The following is a 20,590-nucleotide window of genomic DNA, read 5'->3' on the forward strand; positions in this document are numbered from 1 at the left end:
ATGCACTGGCAGCGTGACGCATGCCGCACCTTCGCAGGCCGATCCATCTGTGCTGAGTGCGTGTCCAGGGGGACATTCACACTCGTAGCTCCCTTCTGTGTTCAGGCAGGTTCCTCCTTGACAAAGCAGTGGGTTTCTCTCACACTCATCGACGTCTGTGAGGCAAAAGACAGCAGGACACAGAGGAAGTCAAAGGGAAAAGCTAAATATCGGCTGGACTGACGTCACTTTCAGTGTAGCGTCTCAAAACTCTCTGAGCGTGGTTCATCCGTACCCATGCAGTTCTTCATCATCATGAAGCCACTCTCATAGCCCTCAAAGCATTCGCACTCAAAGCTGCCGGGCGTGTTGACGCATGTACCGTGACCGCACAGGTCGGGAGAGATTCGGCACTCGTCGATATCTGAAACACAAACACAGAACGAGTGCTCGCTGCGTGCTCGTTACAGGAGACGGTGACGTTGCGCTTAGCTGCGGCCTGCGCCCGTCGTTCACACCTGTGCAGTTCCTCTCGTCGGAGGTGAGAGCGAATCCGTTGTTGCACCGACACCGGAAGCTGCCGATGGTATTTCTGCAGGTGCCGTAGGTGCACAGACCACGGAAAACCTTACACTCGTTCACATCTGAAAACAAACACAGAGAACGTGAAGCAAAAGAACGTATGGAAGCTGTGCATATTCAGGAAGCGGAGAGTGACCTTTGTAGAAGGGTCTGCCCGTCAGGATGTCTCCTCTGTTGGCAAAGCCATGTCCTCGGGGACAGATGGCTCTGTACTCAGGTGAGCCCTGTGTGGGACACTCCTCACAGTCGACACCCCAGGCAGCACCCACTGAGCAGCAGCACATGTCCAGACGGTATCTCCCAGGCACCGGCTCGCCACACTCATCCTCGTGCCACTTCAGGTAGCACTGCTCACTGCGCATGTCTAGAAAAATTGAAAATGAAAGTCATCTGTCCCAGAACTCTGGAAGAAAGGATGGTGTCTGATTTCACGGCAGTCTTCTTACCCACGCAGGTGCGCCCAGAGCTGTCCAAGGTGAGACCTTCGGCGCACTCGCAGCGGAACGAGCCCTGGGTGTTCACACAGCGGCCATTTTTGCATACTCCGGGGAACACCTCGCACTCGTTAATGTCTGCATTTGGAGAATCAAAACAATATTTTGAAGCAATCCTCAGGCACACGTTACAGGAAGTAATGATTCCAGGTCAGTTCTCAGTTAGACATCAGATGTTCTCACCTTCACAGACGAGGCCCTTCATGCGAGCAAATCCCCGGGAGCAAGCGGTGTCTGAGAACCACGAGAAATCAAGATGTGATGTAAAGTATTTCTATGAAGCAATAGTTTGGTTTATATTTGATTTAATAAACTGCCACACGTATGTAGCTGTAATTAACACATCTACGAGTCTACGGACCGATCTCGCAGGGTTCACACGGGCTGCCCCACGCAGCTCCCAGCGTGGAGCAGCACTCAGACTTTAGCGTGGCTCCGTTGATGTTGACTTCACAGCGGTTGTCCTGAATCGTAAGCCAGCAGGTACTCTTCATGCTATCTGTAGAGCCAAAGAACAACAGCGTGAGGAAAGTATCGCTGTCGCAGTGACAGCTTTGCTCTAAAAGCACACGGAGTCGCGGTCTTTGAGATTTAGGAGACAGATTCATATTCTAGTTTCAGTTGGGCTTTTAGTATTTTGTAGCACATCTGACTTGGTTACTCCCAGTTCCTGTTCCCTTTGGTGTCCAGCCTGCTCCCAGTCTGTCGTGTCCTGACTGTCCCATGTTGGTAATAGTTTTAATAATGTGAGCACCATGAGTGGGAGACGCCCTACGATGAGTTGAAAGATGAACTTGTTCTTTATTCCTGTATCACTTTGTGTGTCACCACGCCCTCCCCTCCCTGCACTCTCTGCTTTTGTGTCCCAGTATTTTTATTGGCCCCGTATGAAAAAAGTCTGCTCGTGTCTCGGTTGTTTCCTGTTTTATTTTGATAGTCTCCTGCTTCGTGTGCTTTATGTTTTGTTTCGCTTTCCTTGTCTCAAAATGAGGGAACAGGTCACAGCTGCGTTCCCTCATTTTCCTCCGTGTGTTCATGTCTGCGTCTCCCTCTCTGTGAGTCTGTCGTCGTGTTTGCCTCTAAAGTTCTTTCGTTTGGATTTCCAGTTACGTTCATGTGTTGTGTTGTTTTGTTGTGAGGCGTCTGCAGCAAAGCTGCTCGGAGTTTTACTCTGAGTCTGTCGAGCCGTTTGGGCCTTTTCCTTCCTGCCTCACAGCTGAATAATAAAACCTTTTCCTCCTCCATCCTCCACAGGACGGGCTCTCAGCATAGCCAGTTGGACTCAGCCAGAGGAACCAGAGACGAGCACAACCGGCTCATGTGCTGTGCATGAGCATTCATTCAATGACTCATTCACCCTTCCAGCTGTAGTGATGGCATGTAGCTTCTTCAGAGAGATTTCCAAAATAAAACCTCTTAAAAATCGTCGTTTTAAATCTGTGGCAGATTTCTCTGAGGTAAAGAATCAAGGCCAGGCATGCAAGTGTTTATCTGAAAAGTCTTTTTGTGTGTTGCTGTGTCTGTGAGACCATCTGAGGATGATAATCCTCCTGGGTCGCTCCTGAAAACCTCAGCGTTTGTTTACAAAAGTGGAGAGCAGACGTGGACTAAAATCACTCGAAGGAAAAGAAATTATTGGTGTAATTGTCTCACACAAGCTGTGTCTTGGACCCCGCAGCGCTTCCTTAATTTGCACTGACCATTGAGGAGGAGCAGGATCTTACCCACGCAGATGGTGTTGGTGGAGTCCAGCTTGCTGCCGTGGGTGCACTCGCAGTGGAAAGACCCAGCCACGTTACGACATGCGCCATTGATGCACGGGCTGGACTCACACTCATTGATGTCTGGAACACAGGCGAGCACACAGCTGAGGTCAGAGCTGGTTCATCATCATTGTTTGACACACACACATTGTTATCGTGTGTGTGTGTGTGTGCGCTCACCTTCACAGGTCTCTGACTCCGGCTTGAAAACAAACCCTTTAGGACAGAAGCATGTGTAGGAGCCAGGAGTGTTTCTGCACTGGCCGTTGTCACAGAGCAGACGGTTCACCAGACACTCGTTGATGTCTGCCAGAAAGAGGAAACAGAGTGCTGTTTGGTCACTGCGTCCAAACAGGAGTAATGCAAAGAAACAAACATGCAAACCATCAGAACCTGTAATGTTTACCCTCTGACATGTACCAGCTGAGCTAACGTTAGCTGCTCTAGCTCTGTAGGCCTGTCAGTATCGTACAGAACTGAACAACAGCTTATATGAGTCCAACACATTCATGTTTGTGCAGTGATTTAAGCTGTTCACTTATTTCTTTTTTGACATTTTCATGTATCTAACAGCTGAAACTGCAAAAGTAGAAACGTTGTGGTCAAAAATGAGTTTCTATACGCTGCTACTCCACGTGGCTCGCACCGAAAGCACAGCTAACTTTGAAAAGCACAGTTACGAACCACTTCAGACCGACTCACCGACACAGTTCTTGCCACTGGTGTCAGACTCGTAGCCAGCGTTGCAGATGCAACGGTAGCTTCCCCTGAGGTTCTCGCAAATGCCGTTCTGGCAGATGTCCGGGTCCAAGGCGCACTCGTTGATATCTGGGAAACATCATATTTTATTCAGATGATGCTGAAGATTTTTTAACGACACTGTGGTTACTTTCAAACTTCCTGCTCACCCCTGCCATCAGCTGTGATGCCAATGCCACTGCTGCACACGGCCTGGAACTCAGCTGGGCAGAAAGGATGTGATGAAAATTAGATTTGTGCGAGCTGAATGTTCGGCTTCGTTATCATTTTCAGACCATAACTGCTAATCAAGTGTAAGATGAACCAAAGAGGGTACCTGAGTTTCTGGCAGGGCAAGGTTGGCAAGGCTCCCCAAAGCCATGTTCCGGATTGGCACAGCAGCACTCCGACTTGGTCACTGCACCTGGGAACGGGCGCGAGCACGTGCCCATCTTGATAGCGCCGTAGCAGGTGGTCCGCATGTGTGTGTCCACACACACTCGACCATCCACATCGACAGCCAGGCCCGGTGGGCACTCGCAGCGGAAGGAGCCCTCGGAGTTGATGCAGCGGCCGTTCATGCAAATGCCAGGTGTCTGACACTCATCGATATCTGACAGAGAGACGGTGCCAATGCATCACATCGGGTCACGCTCGGTTTGTCATACAAGACTATAACAACCAGAATTACAACCGGTTTCCTCCAGAATGATTTATTGTTTGCATTACTCTCTCACAGCTGCTTCAAATGTTCTTTTCGTGCATGCAGAGTTATTTTGTTCTATTTCGTTTTATTCAAAGTAGCCTGCTGTATGCAGCGATGAAAAAAGAATAGTGTTGGTTTAGTTTGATGTTTGCAGAGTCTGCAGGTACATGAAGACAGAACAAGGTCACTCAGAGTTTAGATGATCTGGTTTAGCCGTGTGTGTTTTGGCCGTGCGAGCGCTCTGTACTATGGTACGATCGTCATGGGAATGGCGGCTCCTCTTGAATGTTGAAGGCAAAATCTCTCGACAGAGATTCGGAAATTCATCAATCTTTCTTTTTCTGGGCTCTGCATAAAAGCATTTTGGGGGAAGCCTCAAATACTCTGACTACTGAAGCAAAACTTCAAAAGGTCAACGGAGAATCTGCAGAATTTCAAACAACACCAAATCTGTCATCGCCGTTTTGAAGCAGAACGTCTTCGGCTGACTGTTAGTCTGCGTTTGTACTTAATAAATCGACATACCGGTGCAGTAGCGCCCGCTGGGTGCAAGTGCAAAGCCAGGCTTGCAGATGCACTTAAAGCTGCCGTCCTCGTTGATGCACATGCCGTTCAGACACATGTTGGTGGTGGCACATTCGTCGTGATCTAGAGCGGACCGAGAGGAAACGTTCATAGAGCTGCCGGCTTATGTGAGCTTCAGCCGTCTCTGGATTTGCTCCTTACCAATGCAGTTCTTTCCATCAGGGGTGAGCTCAAAGCCAGCATTACAGATGCACTGAAAGCTTCCTTCAGTGTTGACGCAGCGGCCATTGCGACACATCACTCCATTCACAATACACTCATCGATATCTTAAAAAGAAGAAAGACGGCTCCTTAAATGCTCTCTGAAAGTAAAAAACTTGAAAGGAAAACACAGATTTTATGATGTGACTTTGTTTTCACAGACATACCAATGCAGGCCTGTTTTGTGGGGGTTCCCTGATACCCCTCGTGGCACTTGCAGTGGTATGATCCATCTGTGTTGACACAGTCTCCATTGACACATGGATTACTCACACATTCATCCACGTCTGGAGCGGGAAAATAAGAGCACATAAAAGGTCAGAATAAACACGAACACCACGCTTCACATTTCAGACCCACGTTTGAATCAAGTTCCTTAGACTGGCAGAAGATGGCAGTGCAGTGCATGCAGTTAACTGCGGCGCTGCATGTACCCTCCACAACATGCAGCGTGTTTCTTACCAATGCACTCCCCACGAACATCCTGTTTGTAGCCCATGTTGCACTCGCAGCGGTAGCTTGTCGGCGTTGGGATGCACCGTCCGTTCAGACACAGGTTGGTAAAGTGTTTGCACACGTCCACCGTTTCATTCACAGTAACGGTGCCTGAGGAGACAAAACGGGCCCGTGAAGCAGACAGCACAGACACAAAGTCTGTCATCTAAATCTCCTTTAAAAGAATCATTCAGATGCACAGAGGGACAGACTTATGTGCTGGACGGTTCCCCCGTTGTTCCCAAACGTTCCTCCTCCGTTGTTCCCAAACGTTCCTCCTCCGTTGTTCCCAAACGTTCCTCCTCCGTTGCCGATCCCTCCGTTACCGTTGCCATTGGGGAACTTGAATCCATAGGGGTAGTGTCCATTGTGGTGTTGAGAGAAACCGTGTACTTGAGGAACGCCCACAATACACAGACGCCTGAACTCATCTGCCAGAGAAAGCAGAGCACAGATCAGAAGATCCCAACAACTGTTTGATTCAGAGAGCCAAGAAAAACCATTTACGTGGATTATTACAGCGATGTGGACTGAGAGGCCTCGACCGCTTAAAGCTGCAGCGTGGATCCACCTGAAATATCCGCTTCCTTCAGCTGCAGTGAGGCCATCGAGTAGAACCTGACTGAGTAATATGATGAAAACGACATGCACATAATAGACATGCAGCTATGTATGCACACGTGCTTTTTAGCAGGTAACATGGACGAATGTTAACCTCTTAGTTTGGGAAGTCCCGATAAATCAAAGCACACGAGCCGAAGTTTAACGGGGGAAGAGAGCGAGCACTCTGCAACAGAGTCTGGGTCACATGGTCTCACGCAGCTTGAGCAGGGGGATGATGGGTAATTATGTCCACATAAGTCCTTTCCATGCTTCTTTGTTTGCTCTTTGTTCATGACATCATGCTCATCAGTGGATGATGCCCTTACCTTTATGTCAGAGCTGCAACACAAACTCAGCCTCACGCTTACAGCGTCGTTTAGTTTGACTGTGCTGAAGGTGCTGGAGGGTTTTTCCTTATTTTAATCTCATATGTATCTCACAGAATGAGCCAACATGTATTTTTTATTATCAGCTTCTCCTAAAAACTCTCTAAGAAGCGTTGCCAACATGGTGTAGCTGAAGTACAGACGGGAGGCAGAGCCTCCAGCTTCCAGACCACAGCTCCCAGTTTGGGTTTGGGAGAAGGACGCCCTCTCTACCTTTATGATGAGGCTTTTTTAAAGCTTACAGTCAGAGCTGGAGCAGTCATGCTGCAACAGGCAGCTGCTGGGGGATTCCCATGATGCACTGGGTGTTTCTTTATCAGTCACCTTTGTGTTTACGCAGCTCTCTGCATTTAATCAGTAGTTATTATTATTGTCTGGATCGCTTCCACAGCGTGTCTGTTGTCCTGTCCCCTCACACCCAACCAGTCACAGCGATTCTGTTTCAATTCAACTTTATTTACACAGCACCAAATCACATCAACAGTCGCCTCAAGGCACTTTCTATTGTAAAGTAGAGCCTACAATAATACATACAGAGAAAAACCCAACAATCATATGAGCAAGCGCTTTGGCGACAGTGGGGAGGAAGAAACCTCTGGCAGGACCAGGCTCAGGAAGGGGCGGGGCCATCTGAGAGAAGGAAGACCTCCCTGGGCCAGGGTCTCTTCCTGTTTAAAGGGAGGTTTTCCTTCCCACCCTTGACAAGTGCTTGTTTGTAGCGGGTCATTTGATTGTGGAGTTTTCGCTCCATTATTGTAAAACCTTTTCCTCACAACACGAAGCACCTCGAGGTGACCTTGTTGTGTCGGTGCTATATGAATACAAATGAGCTAAACATATACTCACCAGAGCCTCTGACGGGGCACATCTCAGGGATCTGCCCTAAAGCCCAGCATCGTCCCGTCTCACAGCAGCACTGCATCTTGGTGTACTGACCAGTCAGATCTGCAGCACAGCGACCGTTTGCCAGAGCAGAGAAACAGGTTCCCGCACGCTGATCTGAAGAAAGAGAAGAATATCAGGTTGCTGAAAATACAGCAACAACTTAAAGACTTCATGCAAACAGGACAGCAAAACAAAGCTTTGTCGCAGGCCGCTGAGTTACGATTTAAAACATTCAAATCAACACAAGTTTAGGTCAGAAGGCTGTGCTGCCCTCTGTGTGGTGCCTGGGAGGAAGTTTCTTTATAGGTTAGCAGTGGGAAAGGTTGCCTGGGCTTTCAACTAACAGCAGGCATCTGAAGGGCCTCCAAAAGAGAGGTCTTATTTGTTACAGTCGGCCAGGTCGGGGTCAATGGGGCAGGATGTGGGGCGGGGCTTCAATGAGCGTATGTAAGGAGGTGACTGAGGGGGAAGCAAAAACCAAAAGACAGAAAAAATCAAGGCAAAGTGGCATTTTTATCTTTTTATAAACTGCAAGACAAACGTGAAGGAGATGTTTAAGAAAAGGAAAAACTAGGGAGCAGGGTGGGGGTCAGGGGCTGAGGGAGGAGTGCAAGTCGATTAACTCACTAATGAGCCAGCAGTCTGGAATTAATCAGTTCCATGTGGCGCAGTTCTTGCCAATTAGAAAGAACATGCGGTGCTGTGCTGCGAGACACATATACAGTGCAGCACGCAGGCTCATGTTTGCAGGCAGCACTGAGGTATACCTTCCATACATATTCACAAACATATGCTTTTCCACACATGCAAGTACACAGTGCACGCAACCAACTCCACAAACTATAAGATCCAGACGGTACGACGCAGCTTTAGGCACGGTGGAGGAGAAAGGGAGCGGGGAGGGAGGTGCTGATGAGGATGGTGATGACTTCGATTGGATCCAGATGTTGGTTTGCTCACTAGTGTTGCTCCAGTGCACGAGCATATGCTTTCATTTGGTGAGGTGTTTTTACAGACTGACTGACTGGACAGGTCTTCTTTTCTTTTTCTCTTCCAAACTTTCACTGTGTGACGGAGCATTAGGCTCTGATTACTGTCAGCGGCCCCAACAGGTCCCAGCGGTCCACTTCATCACAGCACAGCGCATCCAACAGAGACGAGAACAAACATGCTGCTTCTAAAACACGAGAGCAAACAAATTGTGTTTTGTTTTTAAGCCCAGTTTTGTGGGCTTTTTGATTGGTTGGGATAAGTTTACTGATCTCCTCTTGGTTTCCTCTCAATCGAGCCTTTCCAAGGATGTACAGGAGCAAGACCAACATCAAACCGCAACCACAGAAGTAAGGCTCAGGATGTGGATGTCAGAGGGATGTAATGGGGAAAATGGAGGAGGATGGGAGTGTGAGAGTACTCCAGTTTGGGTTTTTTTAAAAAGGAGACAGAATAAGAGAACTGTTCCACTTACAGATAAAATGAGCTCCAGAGTAAATCACTGAGCTGCTAGCTGAGGGAACGAGCTGTGGTGCGAGCCATGCTTCAGGCAGAAGAAGGACGGTGTGAGAGAGACGGGAATAAAGTGAGAGAATAAGGTCTTTAGGGGAAAGGAGAATAACGGGGCTGAAAGTGATAAAGGGAGAAAAATGGCCTCGTGTAAAGACAAACAGATGGAGAAGGACTGAATTCGGTGACCGGAGCACTGAGTCAGACACGTGCACGACCCCTTTTTCATGTACGACGCTGACCAATCGATCTAAAGAAACCACATTTCTCTTTGAGAGATGGAGGTCGTCAGCACACGTATCGATTAGCAAGGTTTGAAGTCGTGCAGGGACGTACATTTCACTTCTCAGGCCTGACTTTAGAGGTCACAGCTTTTGTCTGAATCTCTTCGCTCTTTGTTTCTTTCACCGCGTGCTCGATGCTCAACAATCCCCTACATGACTGCGAGCTCTCTACCTGTGACATCTCCCGCGCTCTGTGTACGCGCCGTACGGATGCACACATCTGCACATCTGCGCGAGGCTCTTCTTGACATTTTCACACAAAGCTCCACTTTTTCCAAAACAAAGTCAGCGAGCCAAATACCTTCCACGGATGATGGATGACATATGTGAAACTAGGAAATAACTTAAATATAGGAATGTTAAGTTTAAGAAAGCACGATGGAAGCAAAGAGGCTGCTTTTCCCTCTGATGTCGTCCGTTTTGGAGCAAAATGACATATTAATGCTGAAGCTCCATATGGGGGGAGGATTGTAGGGGAGTCCATATGGGAACGCAGCAGAAAACGTGTATATATTAACTTTGTACTCGCTCATACTTTTTATTTAATCATGAAAGTGCCCCTGTTTGCAGTTTTGTCACATCATCACACACTGATTCCTAAAATGACGTTGCATACAGAGGCCACTTTCACAAGTAAATCATATTACGAGGCTCATAAGTCTTATAAGAATAAAATATCAACTGTCCCTTTGCATGTTTGCTAATCCTCGTCCATACGGTCTCCGTTAATACTCCAGAGTCTGACTCGACATGTCAGTTTGTTACGGACTGTGTGTGAGTCACTGTGTGTGAATGAGTCACAATGTTAGAGCATTAATCTGCTCTAACATTAGAGCAGATTAATGCTGTCAAGGACAAATAATGTGTGTAAGTTTGTTTTCCCGCACATGGCGACCACAGGTCTGCCGCTCGATTCACCACAACTCCACTCACAGGAAGCGGCGAAGGAGGGAGCGAGGGAGGTTACCAGCCAGATGTGGAGCTCTTAGCGAGCCAGGGGGCGAGGAAGTGCACAACTGTAAGAGAAAGAAACGTCGAAACTGTTTATGTGTGACTCACCCACACATCTGGAGCCATCTGTGCTGGAGATGTAGCCTCGTGGGCAGGTGCAGACGTAGCTACCGGCGGTGTTGGTGCATTCTCCTCCGTCGCACACACCGGGAACGGTGCTGCATTCGTCGATGTCTGAAAGAGGCCGTTACATCATAAATACCTCCGTTCATCTGATCGTGGAGCACATCTGCTGATGTTCAAATGTTCAGTTCTTTGTTAGGATGCAGTAGCACGCTGCAGTAAAAGTTTATTACACTGGAGCAAGAGTTTCTCCCTCGGGGGAAACCAAATGGATCTGCAGCCTGACAAAGTGGAATTACTTCACTTCTGGTTTGTTCTGTTCTGGCTAAAACTCGAGCTCATCAGCCAAACGTGTAAATAGCAGGAACAATCACGCAGTAAACCACACGGCTCGGAGAAGGAAAGCACATCCGGCTGACCAATGCATCAAGGTAACATCAAAACAACCAATCAGATTACAAAATATCAAACAAACAGAAGAAACTAAGAACAACAATCACAGGCTGGGAACGGGACATGTGCAGACTAACACAGAACCTTTTCATGCACGTCTCCCTCGCTCTTACATTTGGTGTCTTGGCCGTGGTTAAGCAGAAAAAGCTGAAAATGAAGCCCTGTTGGTGGACAGCCTGCACTGCCAGCCGAGCCTCCAGCGTGGCTGCCAGTAAGTGTATGAAATAAGCAAAGAGAATAAATTCATGCACAGTTAATGTTTCCGTTAAAATGAGTCCTGTTGTGCAATGAAAAAAAGAAATAAACAGTACGGGGTAAATGTAGTAACCACAGTTGCTTTCAGTCTAGAAATTACGACTCGACTTGAGGCTAAATTCAGAACAGGATAAAAGCCAAACGCAGCACGGCGGGACTCAGACTGGTCTGAGAGCATCGAGGTACGACAGCGTCGAGCTCAAGTTGTATTATCCTGTGAGAGAGGTCCTTGTTGCTCCATGATGAGGGAACCCAAAGTTTTATGGTGTGTTACGCTTATTTATCCATATATGTAATTACTGTATAATTACAGCATCGGTGCAGCTCGTGCAGTAACACACAAGCGAGTGTGCTGAATGCGATCAGCTAGAAAAGTGAAAAGCGTGGTGTAAGTGTTTGTCTTTGCAGGAGTGAAGAGTGTGTAACTTAAATCCACGCGTCCTTTGTCTCTATGTGCCTGCATCTCAGTGTGCAGCTACAGGCTGTCCTCCCCCTGCTGAAGGCCGAGGTGAGGCTGTAAAAGCCCAGGCAAATAAACCTTACGTCAGCAACAGCAAGCCAGACGTTACTCCAGCGCTTGAGGGACTGCCTGTGTGTGTGAAAGGAAACGTGTGTCACCTGAATAAATGTCTGCGAACAGCCATCGAGTCTGCTGCGTGTGCACGACTGTGTGTACACGGGAAAAACTCCCACATACATGTAGATAAGCTAGAGTGCAATATTCATTTTTTAATCTAATTGCGACTTTTATATGTGAAAACCGGAGTAAATGCATGTGAATCTGAGGGCAACAGTGAGGTCTGTGTGCAGTGATTAGGTCTCCCAGATGCTGTTAAGTGTTTCTTTGTTCAGCACTAACAGCTGGTTTTGAGCCAAAGCCTTTCCACTGTATTTATGGAAGAAAAATGAAAGGCGAGGCAGAAACAGGGTAAGGAGGGTAAAAAGCAGAGGCTGTTAAGCAGACCGAGCTCAGAAAACAACAGGTGTCCCGGTGGGTTCAGGTACTGTGTGATCAGACACCCACGACATCTCAACCGCTCCAAAACACGACTCCTCTAACAATGAAAGCTCTCATTGTGGCCGCTTGTTCAATAAAACGCTCCCACAGGATCTGGTCAGATTGTGAGGGAGATTTCACTAAACACGGGTTTCCTGCGAATCTGTGACGTACACGCCACAATTGTCCTTTTGTTTTTTACAAGCTTTGCAAACACTAAACTCTTACTCCTTCACTCTGCACGAGTCAAACAAACAAATGGCAATATAAATAATGAAATCAACAAAACAGCACGAGGGCTCGTTTTTCAACCAAATTTCAAAATAATTGAATAATAAGACCAAAAGAAGTCGTTTGCCAAACATGTTTCACACAACACACCTTATTTCAGCTGTTTTCTGAGGATAAAACCAATTTCGTTGCTGTCACCTGCTATTATTATGATCATACCTACTCATATTCTGTTACTGCTTCAGTCCCAAAGGATCCCAAAGTCTCAGGCAGGCTGTTGCCAGACAGGCAGCAGGCTGCTTTCACAATAAATATGTGCTCAAATGTCTCCCAGGCCACATCAACGAGTGGTTTGAGTAATCAGATTACATTGTGTCTTGGTGGTCATCTATGCTTTCTATGATCTGATTGCCCAAGAGCAATTTTACAATGGGAAATATTTGGTGGGAACTCTTGTGGTGCTTTGACCAGCACTAAAGAAATAAAGTCATCCCACAGTTCACACGCGGCTCCTCTTCTCTCTTCTCATCGCTGCGTTCATGCTGCAGATGTCAATAAAGTTGTGGTTGTGAAACTTTAGCATCTGGTTCAAGGCTCCAGCCAGAAGTACAGAGGATGAGCGCGTATTTCAAACCAGCAGGTAGTTTCACAGTTTTCAAACAGCTCAACAAATATCACAAAACATACACAGTGTTTCTGTGCAGCTGGGCCCACAACACGTCCACAAGCTAGAGGTACAGAAGCTTGTGGACAGACAGGGAGCAACAAAAGGAAATAAGAATAAGATAAATAAAGATGAAATACGTGGGGTTAGGGTTACCCAACCCTACAACCGTCGAATAAACCCTAAAAGGAGGTGAAAGGTTGCAGTGATGCATCCTGTTGGGACGGGTGCAGAGCAAGCTGTGGTGTTCATGGTCAGTATTAGGCTAAATCATGGGTACTAGATGTTAATTCAAATTTAAGATGATCATCTGCTTATAGGTCACAAGTCACAACTACTGGAGTTCATTAGACACATTTTCAGTTTTGTGATTATTTTACCCAGGCTGCACTGCTGCACCACATATTCCCCATGGGCCAAACCCCAGTCTAACAGGCCATGCGGAGATGTGATAATTGCCAACACTTGGTGACAAAAAGCTTACAAAGAGCTGCTAAATCTAAGATTATGGGGGGTTTGTGTCCACCTTCATAAACCTTAGAACAGGGGTGTCCAACTCCAGGCCTCGAGGGCCGGCGTCCTGCAGGTTTTTGATGTGTCCTTGATCCAACACAGCTGATTGAAATGACCTCCTCAACATGTCCTGAAGTTCTCCAGAGGCCTGGGAATGAACTAATCATTTGAATCAGGTGTGTAGACCCAGGGTGAGATCTAATACCTGCAGGACACCGGCCCTCGAGGCTTCGCTAAAATCACGTCTGTGACTCTGGTAGATTCAGTGAACTCATCCGCCTCATTTCCTGCTCCATTCACGGAGACATGAATTACTTTTTGTGCGTGACGGTAACTGCCTCTCATGAATCTGAAGGTGGGAACCAAAGTTCCCAGCAAATATAAACAGTTGTGTTCGTCTGGTATCTGCTGCTGCTGTTACTCCTGCTCATGAAGCAGGACAATGATTCACACGCTGTGCACCCGCGGTCTTGTTCAGCAGAGTAAATGTCATCTGGCTCAAACAGTTTCTGTAATCCTCTCAGACGACTACGAACACATCGGCTTCGGTCCAACAGACACAACCCCTGCCTCGCTAACTGTCCGACTGTTTAACCTGGGCATCGTTTAAATTCCACCCAATCGACACGCTGTAACGTGATCCCGCTTGTGTGCGTGCACGTGCTTCAGTGTGTTTGTGTGTATTTATGCGCACATGTCAGGACTACTTTAACTTTGGATACGTCTCCGCTTTTAAAGCGCCTGTGGAGATTTGTCGAGCCAATCCCAGCAAACCCGGAGTTATCGTAAAGTACACAGTCTCGACTGCCTCCCTGTTAAATCAACAAAATCTCATTTACTTTTAGAGGTTTTTTGTTTTTGACACGATTGTGTCCATTTAATGCGTTTGGTTAATTATCTGTAGCCACTAGATGCAGATTAGCACCATGAACTCAGGAGGAAAACAATGCCTTGCTCAAGAACGCTTAAGAAAGATAGATGGGAACTTATCTGACTTACTCGCTGCTCACTTTATTTATGCAGATTTTTTCATATAGTCGTTCTAAAATATTCCTAGCTCTTACTTAGAAGGCTTACCTTCACATTTGTGGGTGGTTTCGCTCTGACGGTGGCCAGCAGGGCATTTACATTCATAGGAGCCGACGGTATTGATGCAGTTGCCCCCAGAGCACAGCCCTGGCACTGCCTGGCACTCGTCCACATCTACAAAAAGGAAGCAAAGACACTGAAATTAATGACAAGCAAACGCACATGAGAACAAAGGTTGTAGTAATTACTGGATCCCCAAAGTTTGGGAGGCACAGCGTCTTATAAAGATGAAACCTGCACAGACTAACTTCAACAAGATGCAGCGTTCATGGTGTCAGTTAATGACAGGATCTTTTTGTGTCTGGCAAATACTCTCTCGCTGTAACTCTCCTCTGGTTTTTCTTTTTGCTAAGAGAATGAGTTAAAACAGGCAGTGACTTGGCACCAGCTGCAGAGTCTGAGACCACATCCAGAAAGACCCGCTTCAGCTCTTGCCTGAACAGGAAATGGCTTTTTAAATGTACATTTTTCCCAGCATTCAATGTGAGTCACTTTTACCAGTATTGGGAATATGTCAGTGGGCGTACTCCTTTCAACATAAAAAAATACAAATGGGAATACCTCTGATGTTGTCTGGGGCTGACCACTAAGTAGAGTCAGAGCACCGTGAGTGGCTAATCCCTCAAAAACACCGAGCAACATGAATAAATCTGCATACAATGCTGCTTTAATGGGAAACAGTTTGTTCAATCATGAGCTCTCCGTGGCACGGGCTGGGAAAGAAAGCAACTACTGGCCAACGTCCTGACGCGGAGCCTGGAGCTCAGTCCTTACATTTGGATTCAGAGTCATGTGTGCTTTGTGCTGCTGCCAGAGAGACGCTGCTCCTGGCTCTCTGGGCATTAGGTATCTTTAGTGTGTGAGTGAGTTAAAGACAAGAAAAAGACAGAAACAGATATTCTGAGAGAGATGGAAGCACAGACACAGACTCCTGGAGAGGAGTTAGTGACACATGAGCAACCTGGCAACAAAAGAAAGGAAGCTGAGGAGCTCAATGGAAATCATACTGGTTCCACATCCTTTACATTTGCCAGTTACCCCATAAATAAGACAATTATACATATAGATGAGTGAACTGTGGAATTACCATCTCATCAGACACACTCGGCCTATACTGTAAATAATTACTGCTACACGCAGCATTCATCCCAGCTGTGTTTGAGGTGATAAGCTGAATACTTACCGTAAGCATCTACCAGCACTCTGACACTTGTGTGTCTGGACTTTCTGGGCCTTGCTCTGCTCTACAAGCGATGCACTATGTCACCTGACAGAGGCGAAACTAGCAAAAACTGCATGCATCTGCACACAGCCGGCTTGAAGCTGTAAAGAAATAAAGCTGTAGCTAAACAACAAGCATCTGCATGCATCCTGTCAGTTATTAGGTTTAAGGCTCTGGCTTTAGCTGAGTTTAGCACTAAATTATATTATTTAAATTAAAGTCTACACTGTCCCACCAGGATGAAGCAACAAAGGGCCTGACTGTGATCATTCTGCAGTGGACATGACCTCCACATGAGGCAAACATGGAGAAGGCCTCAGGTTATAAGATATGCACGCAGAGGGAGTCCGGTTTTATCTGGGGGGGTGTCGATCAAAGAGGGGGACTCTCAGTTCATGTTACTGTCGCTCTGCTTGCCTGATTTTATCACTGTGTTATGTCCACACTGCATGTGTTAAAGAGCAGTAATGGCAAAGGGATCCGTGTGGATGCTTTGTGAGGGTGCAGTTCTCGGTGGAAGCAGTTTGCTGTTACTGAAAGCTGAAGACATTCCCGTTCCCTTAAGCCTCCATCCTCTGTGCAGAGATTACTTGAGGTTGCCTGAGTTCAGAAAAATGTATCTCAGTGCCCGCCCACTTCGAGTCGGCTGAATGTGATTCTTTGCTCTTTGCCTCGCTGTGACCGTGAGCGGATCCTAACCTGGGATTGGTGGATTGGACTTTTAGTTCGGAATGCCTCCGATTTTGTTTCTGTCTGTGTTTTGATTCTGTTTGTTATTCCAGCTTTCCCAGTGTTTTCCTGTCTTTCTATGATGTTTAGCATGAATCTCGTCTCTGTGTTTGGTATTCACTTCTGGTCTACTTCCTGTTTGAAGCTGAGTTTGCTGTTGTTCCTCGGTGTTTGTAACTGCCGGCACCTTGTGTTGATGGCTTTCACGTGTATTCTGCTCCCTCGTGTGTGTCGCTGTGTAACCCGTCCCCTCTTTGTCAGGTTGTTTGGTTGTGTTCCCTTTTGTGCATCCCTCCTTGTATACAGCTCGTGCATTAGCCAAAATAAAAGCCTCCTTTCATTTCATTCATTTTGTTCTCACTACATGCATTTAGTACCTCACTAGAAAACAAGCCTTCATGTGTTGTTGAGCCATCCCACAATGTTTAAAAGATCCTCCTTTTACATTATGGAGCTGCCTCTAAGTGGTTAAAGATCCTTCAAATATTCTAATGAAATGAAACTTTCTGTTTTCGTAGCTTATTAGGTTGTGGATGCACCAAATCTGGTTCACTATCAGGACAAATCGCTGGAACAAAACAGTGTTTGAACTTTCCTCAAAGTTTTTCCCATTAGGACTGTGAAACTAATAAACTAACAGGCTGAGGCTTTATTTCCTCAGCATGTCACACATTTGCAGCAAATAGTTCAAAACAACCAAACTACGTGTCGGTCGACTCCTGTCCTTTACCGTTCGTGGCCCCGTCACGCGTGCGGCGTCACCGCTCCGGCACCGCACCGACAGCTTCAGCTAAATTAAGACCTTAACGGGAAAATACAAGCTCGTATCCGGACTCCTGTGTACATGTAAACACGCTCTGTGCTGTTATCACTAGTCTGAGGATGTTGTACAGCTGAGACGATGATGGATAAAGTGATGGTTTGGATGTTTATCGTGCTGTGTGTGCGTGCGTGTGTTATTATGTGCGTCCTTTTTCATCTCTGTTAACATGAAGCGGTGAAGACGTTCTGCCAGGTGTGTAGACAAGAAGAGAGAGAGCGAGGTCTGACCTTGGCAGGCTCCAGTGCGGATGTTGGGTATGAAGCCTCGTCTGCAGGGGTGGGGCTGGGCAGGACACTGCTCGCAGGGGTGGCCCCACGCTCGGCCAATGGTAGCGCAGCACAGAGTTTTGGTGCAGACGATTCCACTGAGCTGGCCCTGACACATCTGGTTGTTCACCTGGGTGAAACATGGCCCCGTCCTGTAGTCTGCAGTTTAACAGTGAGATCAATCCTTTGTTAATTGGTGGCTGACCTAATACTTCATTGATTAATGATAAAGCAGTGATTCATTTCCTGCAGCACATCTGGTGCAGGATTAAATGAAACCACACAGTACATTAATGAGACATTTCTAAATGCAGGAGGTATATTTCCTGCAAGTCTTCCTGCCTCTCTTTGTTTACTACATGTTGGTGCAACATTTTGGAGAGATGACTCGCCTTTCAAACACATGCCTGCAGTTTCGTTTCTTTAAACGTATCGAGCACTGGTTTAAAAACAAGAGGAGACAAGTTTAGGAGTCCAAGACTTTCGATAAACAACAGGAGGCTTGGTTCCACTAAAACAGGTTAGTTCAGATTTCAAGGTTTCAAACATTAGGCTGTAAAAGTGGTTTCACTCAGCAGGAATTTGGCAATCTGATAAGAACAACTTCTGCGTATTTAGAGCCTCTATTAGAACCACATTCAACGGACAAACTGAAGCACGTTTCAGCTCTTTAACGAGGAGCTGACAGCAGGCTAAACAGTGGAGCTTATAATTTCCGCCACAGCTATGACTCAACCAGCTAAATAACTGCCACAGAAGAAATGAAAGGGCCTTTGAACACTTCTGTAATCTATCGTGGGGACAATGCCTTTTATTTTGGCTGTGCAAAAACACATTGCTGCTAATGACCGACACTAATGTTGTGTTTGAAATGAACACGAGCATCGCAGACGTCAGACTGATTCGTGCAGCTGTGACAAACTGAGCTCACAGGTTGCAGAGCTCCGGTTTGATCAGTTTATCATCAAACTTTACTGAGGACACCAGTGTAAGTAGTTCGCCGCACACACCCCTGGGCTTTGTTTTTGGACATGCTTGTATTTTTCTAGACATTCAGAACTACACACACATGGTAACAACGGCAAAAATAATTGCACGAGAAAAGCACTGACCACTCGTGCTGCACTGCTGCCTGCCAGTGTAAATGGCATAATCTTGTTAACTGCACTTCACAAATCAGACTCGGTGAGCTCAAGCTGAAACCATTTCAGCAACACGACGTTCGTCCCCTCAGTCACATACAGCCTAATGATTGCTTCTCTTGTGGGAGAAAGCCTATTAAGTTCTCTGCAGTGGCGCCAAACTTAATATAGCCTTCGTTAAAGGAAAAGTACGAGAGAAAAAGAAGCAGATTGTTAGATTGACTAACAATGAAATGAAAAGCTAACTGCATGGTTGGCTCGCCAAGGCTGTGACAGAGAAAAAGAGCTGCCCGCTCAGCTCTGAAGGACAAAACGAGATGAAAGATTGGAGGATTCGAGAAGTGGTGGCTGTCATTCTCCAGTCTTGTTGCCCTTATTCGTTCCTTGTGCCATATGAAAGGGGATGACAGAGAATGGACCAAAAAGTAGGAGAGGCAAAAAAAAGAGCAGAAAGTAGGTCAAACTGAGCACGCAGCAGTTTGCAACTCTCACCCATCTGTCTTCGTTCTCTTTGTCTACTTTAGCTCTGTTTGTCTTTCACTCTCGTCTGCTTCCTGCTTGCCTCCCTCATCTGCTCTTTGAGCTTTCATCTTCATGTGACCTGGTGTCACATGGCCGACTGTATGTGATGCATTTTTCTCATGGTTAGCTCTAAAGCAACACAATGCATGCAAACGCCTCTGTGCACAACAGAAAACGCACATTTAATTCCAGATTAAAAGTGAATAAAACAGAAAAAGAATAAAACTGCTGGTAATTTATAATTTACATTTTTTGTCAATAAATCCAGTGCAATCAATGATAAAGGTCTAACTGATAACACTGCTCTTTATCAAAAAATACTGGTTTCTGAACAACTGTGACATAGAAGAATAGCTTCATACACACACACACACACACACACACACAGCAAGTTGAAAGACAGATAAGAGAAGCAAACAAATTCCGATTGCTTTATCCGTTAAAACCAAACTGTTTAAATTGACATTAAAAAAGAAACAAAAGGAAGAAAATCCAAATAAAAAAATAAAAGTCTGGGTCTTCCAGCCTCCTGTGTTTCATTTTGTCCCTGCATCAAAAATAAATGGACTCTCACGCTCAAGTCATCGAACAACACTGCATAACCAAACGCAGCGGCCAAGTTCATCAGCGTATTCGTCTCTGCTAAATTAAATATATATGCATGCACATTCTTTCTCAAGCAATGCCCCACTGTTGACGGTCTCTGACACACATTAACACACAAGAATGCGTCTGCTTGTCTGTGTACATGATGGAAAACACAACATCTGCACGAGCTGCAGCGTTTAGCCAAGCAAAGACTGGAGCAGCAATCACAGCTTAGCTGGAAAGAGTACCGGAGAATAAAGCTCTCCTGTGTGTGTGTGTGTGTGTGTGTGTGTGTGTGTGTGTGTGTGTGTGTGTGTGTGTGTGTGTGTGTGTGAGCCATGTGTTCAGGGTTTTGTTTGTCATGCACGTAAACTCGAATTTGGAAACAAAAAAATAGCCTCAAGCATTCAGCCGAGAGTTCAACACGTGTGTCAGAGCGTGATGTCATCGGTGTGTTATACATGTACGTTTAGTAGACACATGAGAGCATGAGCACTGGTTTGGACAGGAGAGAAATTAAAAATCCTGAATATGTCTGGCTGACAACATTTGGAAGCAGTTTCGTCCAATTAAAGCTCAGAAAGATGAACAGATAAAAGCATCCTGCTATCCTCCTCACTCCTTACTCCAGTATCAAGGGACTCTGAAATCTCCTGTTTCATCCACACATGCTACGGATGCTACGTTCACTCACTCTATGCAACATAAATAATCTTCACTCTCCTGTTAGGACGGCTCGTGAACTTGCTTGTTTGTCACCAGCAGTGTGTCCGTGTATTAGCTCAGAGTCTGCTTAATGTGACTGTTGCACTTCCACCTCT

The 20,590-nt window shown here is 46.3% G+C and overlaps 1 protein-coding gene across 2 annotated transcripts in view; it reads right to left on the reverse strand.

Moving 5' to 3' along the window:
• Positions 1-20,590, reverse strand: part of fbn3 (fibrillin 3) — a 62,416-nt gene that overhangs the window by 18,963 nt on the left and 22,863 nt on the right. For both annotated transcript variants that reach the window (XM_076879846.1, XM_004570194.2), the window contains exons 7-27: positions 17,479-17,676; positions 14,466-14,591; positions 10,261-10,386; positions 7,379-7,531; positions 5,756-5,974; positions 5,511-5,654; positions 5,216-5,335; positions 4,989-5,114; positions 4,788-4,910; positions 3,894-4,169; positions 3,727-3,780; positions 3,521-3,646; positions 2,999-3,124; positions 2,780-2,899; positions 1,417-1,554; positions 1,239-1,289; positions 1,008-1,133; positions 698-925; positions 498-623; positions 275-403; positions 30-155 (exon numbers count right to left, since the gene is read on the reverse strand). In XM_076879846.1, the coding sequence (XP_076735961.1) occupies positions 30-155; positions 275-403; positions 498-623; positions 698-925; positions 1,008-1,133; positions 1,239-1,289; positions 1,417-1,554; positions 2,780-2,899; positions 2,999-3,124; positions 3,521-3,646; positions 3,727-3,780; positions 3,894-4,169; positions 4,788-4,910; positions 4,989-5,114; positions 5,216-5,335; positions 5,511-5,654; positions 5,756-5,974; positions 7,379-7,531; positions 10,261-10,386; positions 14,466-14,591; positions 17,479-17,676 (2,961 nt within the window). The remainder of the gene's footprint in view (positions 1-29; positions 156-274; positions 404-497; positions 624-697; positions 926-1,007; positions 1,134-1,238; positions 1,290-1,416; positions 1,555-2,779; positions 2,900-2,998; positions 3,125-3,520; positions 3,647-3,726; positions 3,781-3,893; positions 4,170-4,787; positions 4,911-4,988; positions 5,115-5,215; positions 5,336-5,510; positions 5,655-5,755; positions 5,975-7,378; positions 7,532-10,260; positions 10,387-14,465; positions 14,592-17,478; positions 17,677-20,590) is intronic.

Source organism: Maylandia zebra, linkage group LG23 (genome assembly GCF_041146795.1).
Source record: "Maylandia zebra isolate NMK-2024a linkage group LG23, Mzebra_GT3a, whole genome shotgun sequence".
NCBI classification, from domain to species: Eukaryota; Metazoa; Chordata; class Actinopteri; order Cichliformes; family Cichlidae; genus Maylandia; species Maylandia zebra.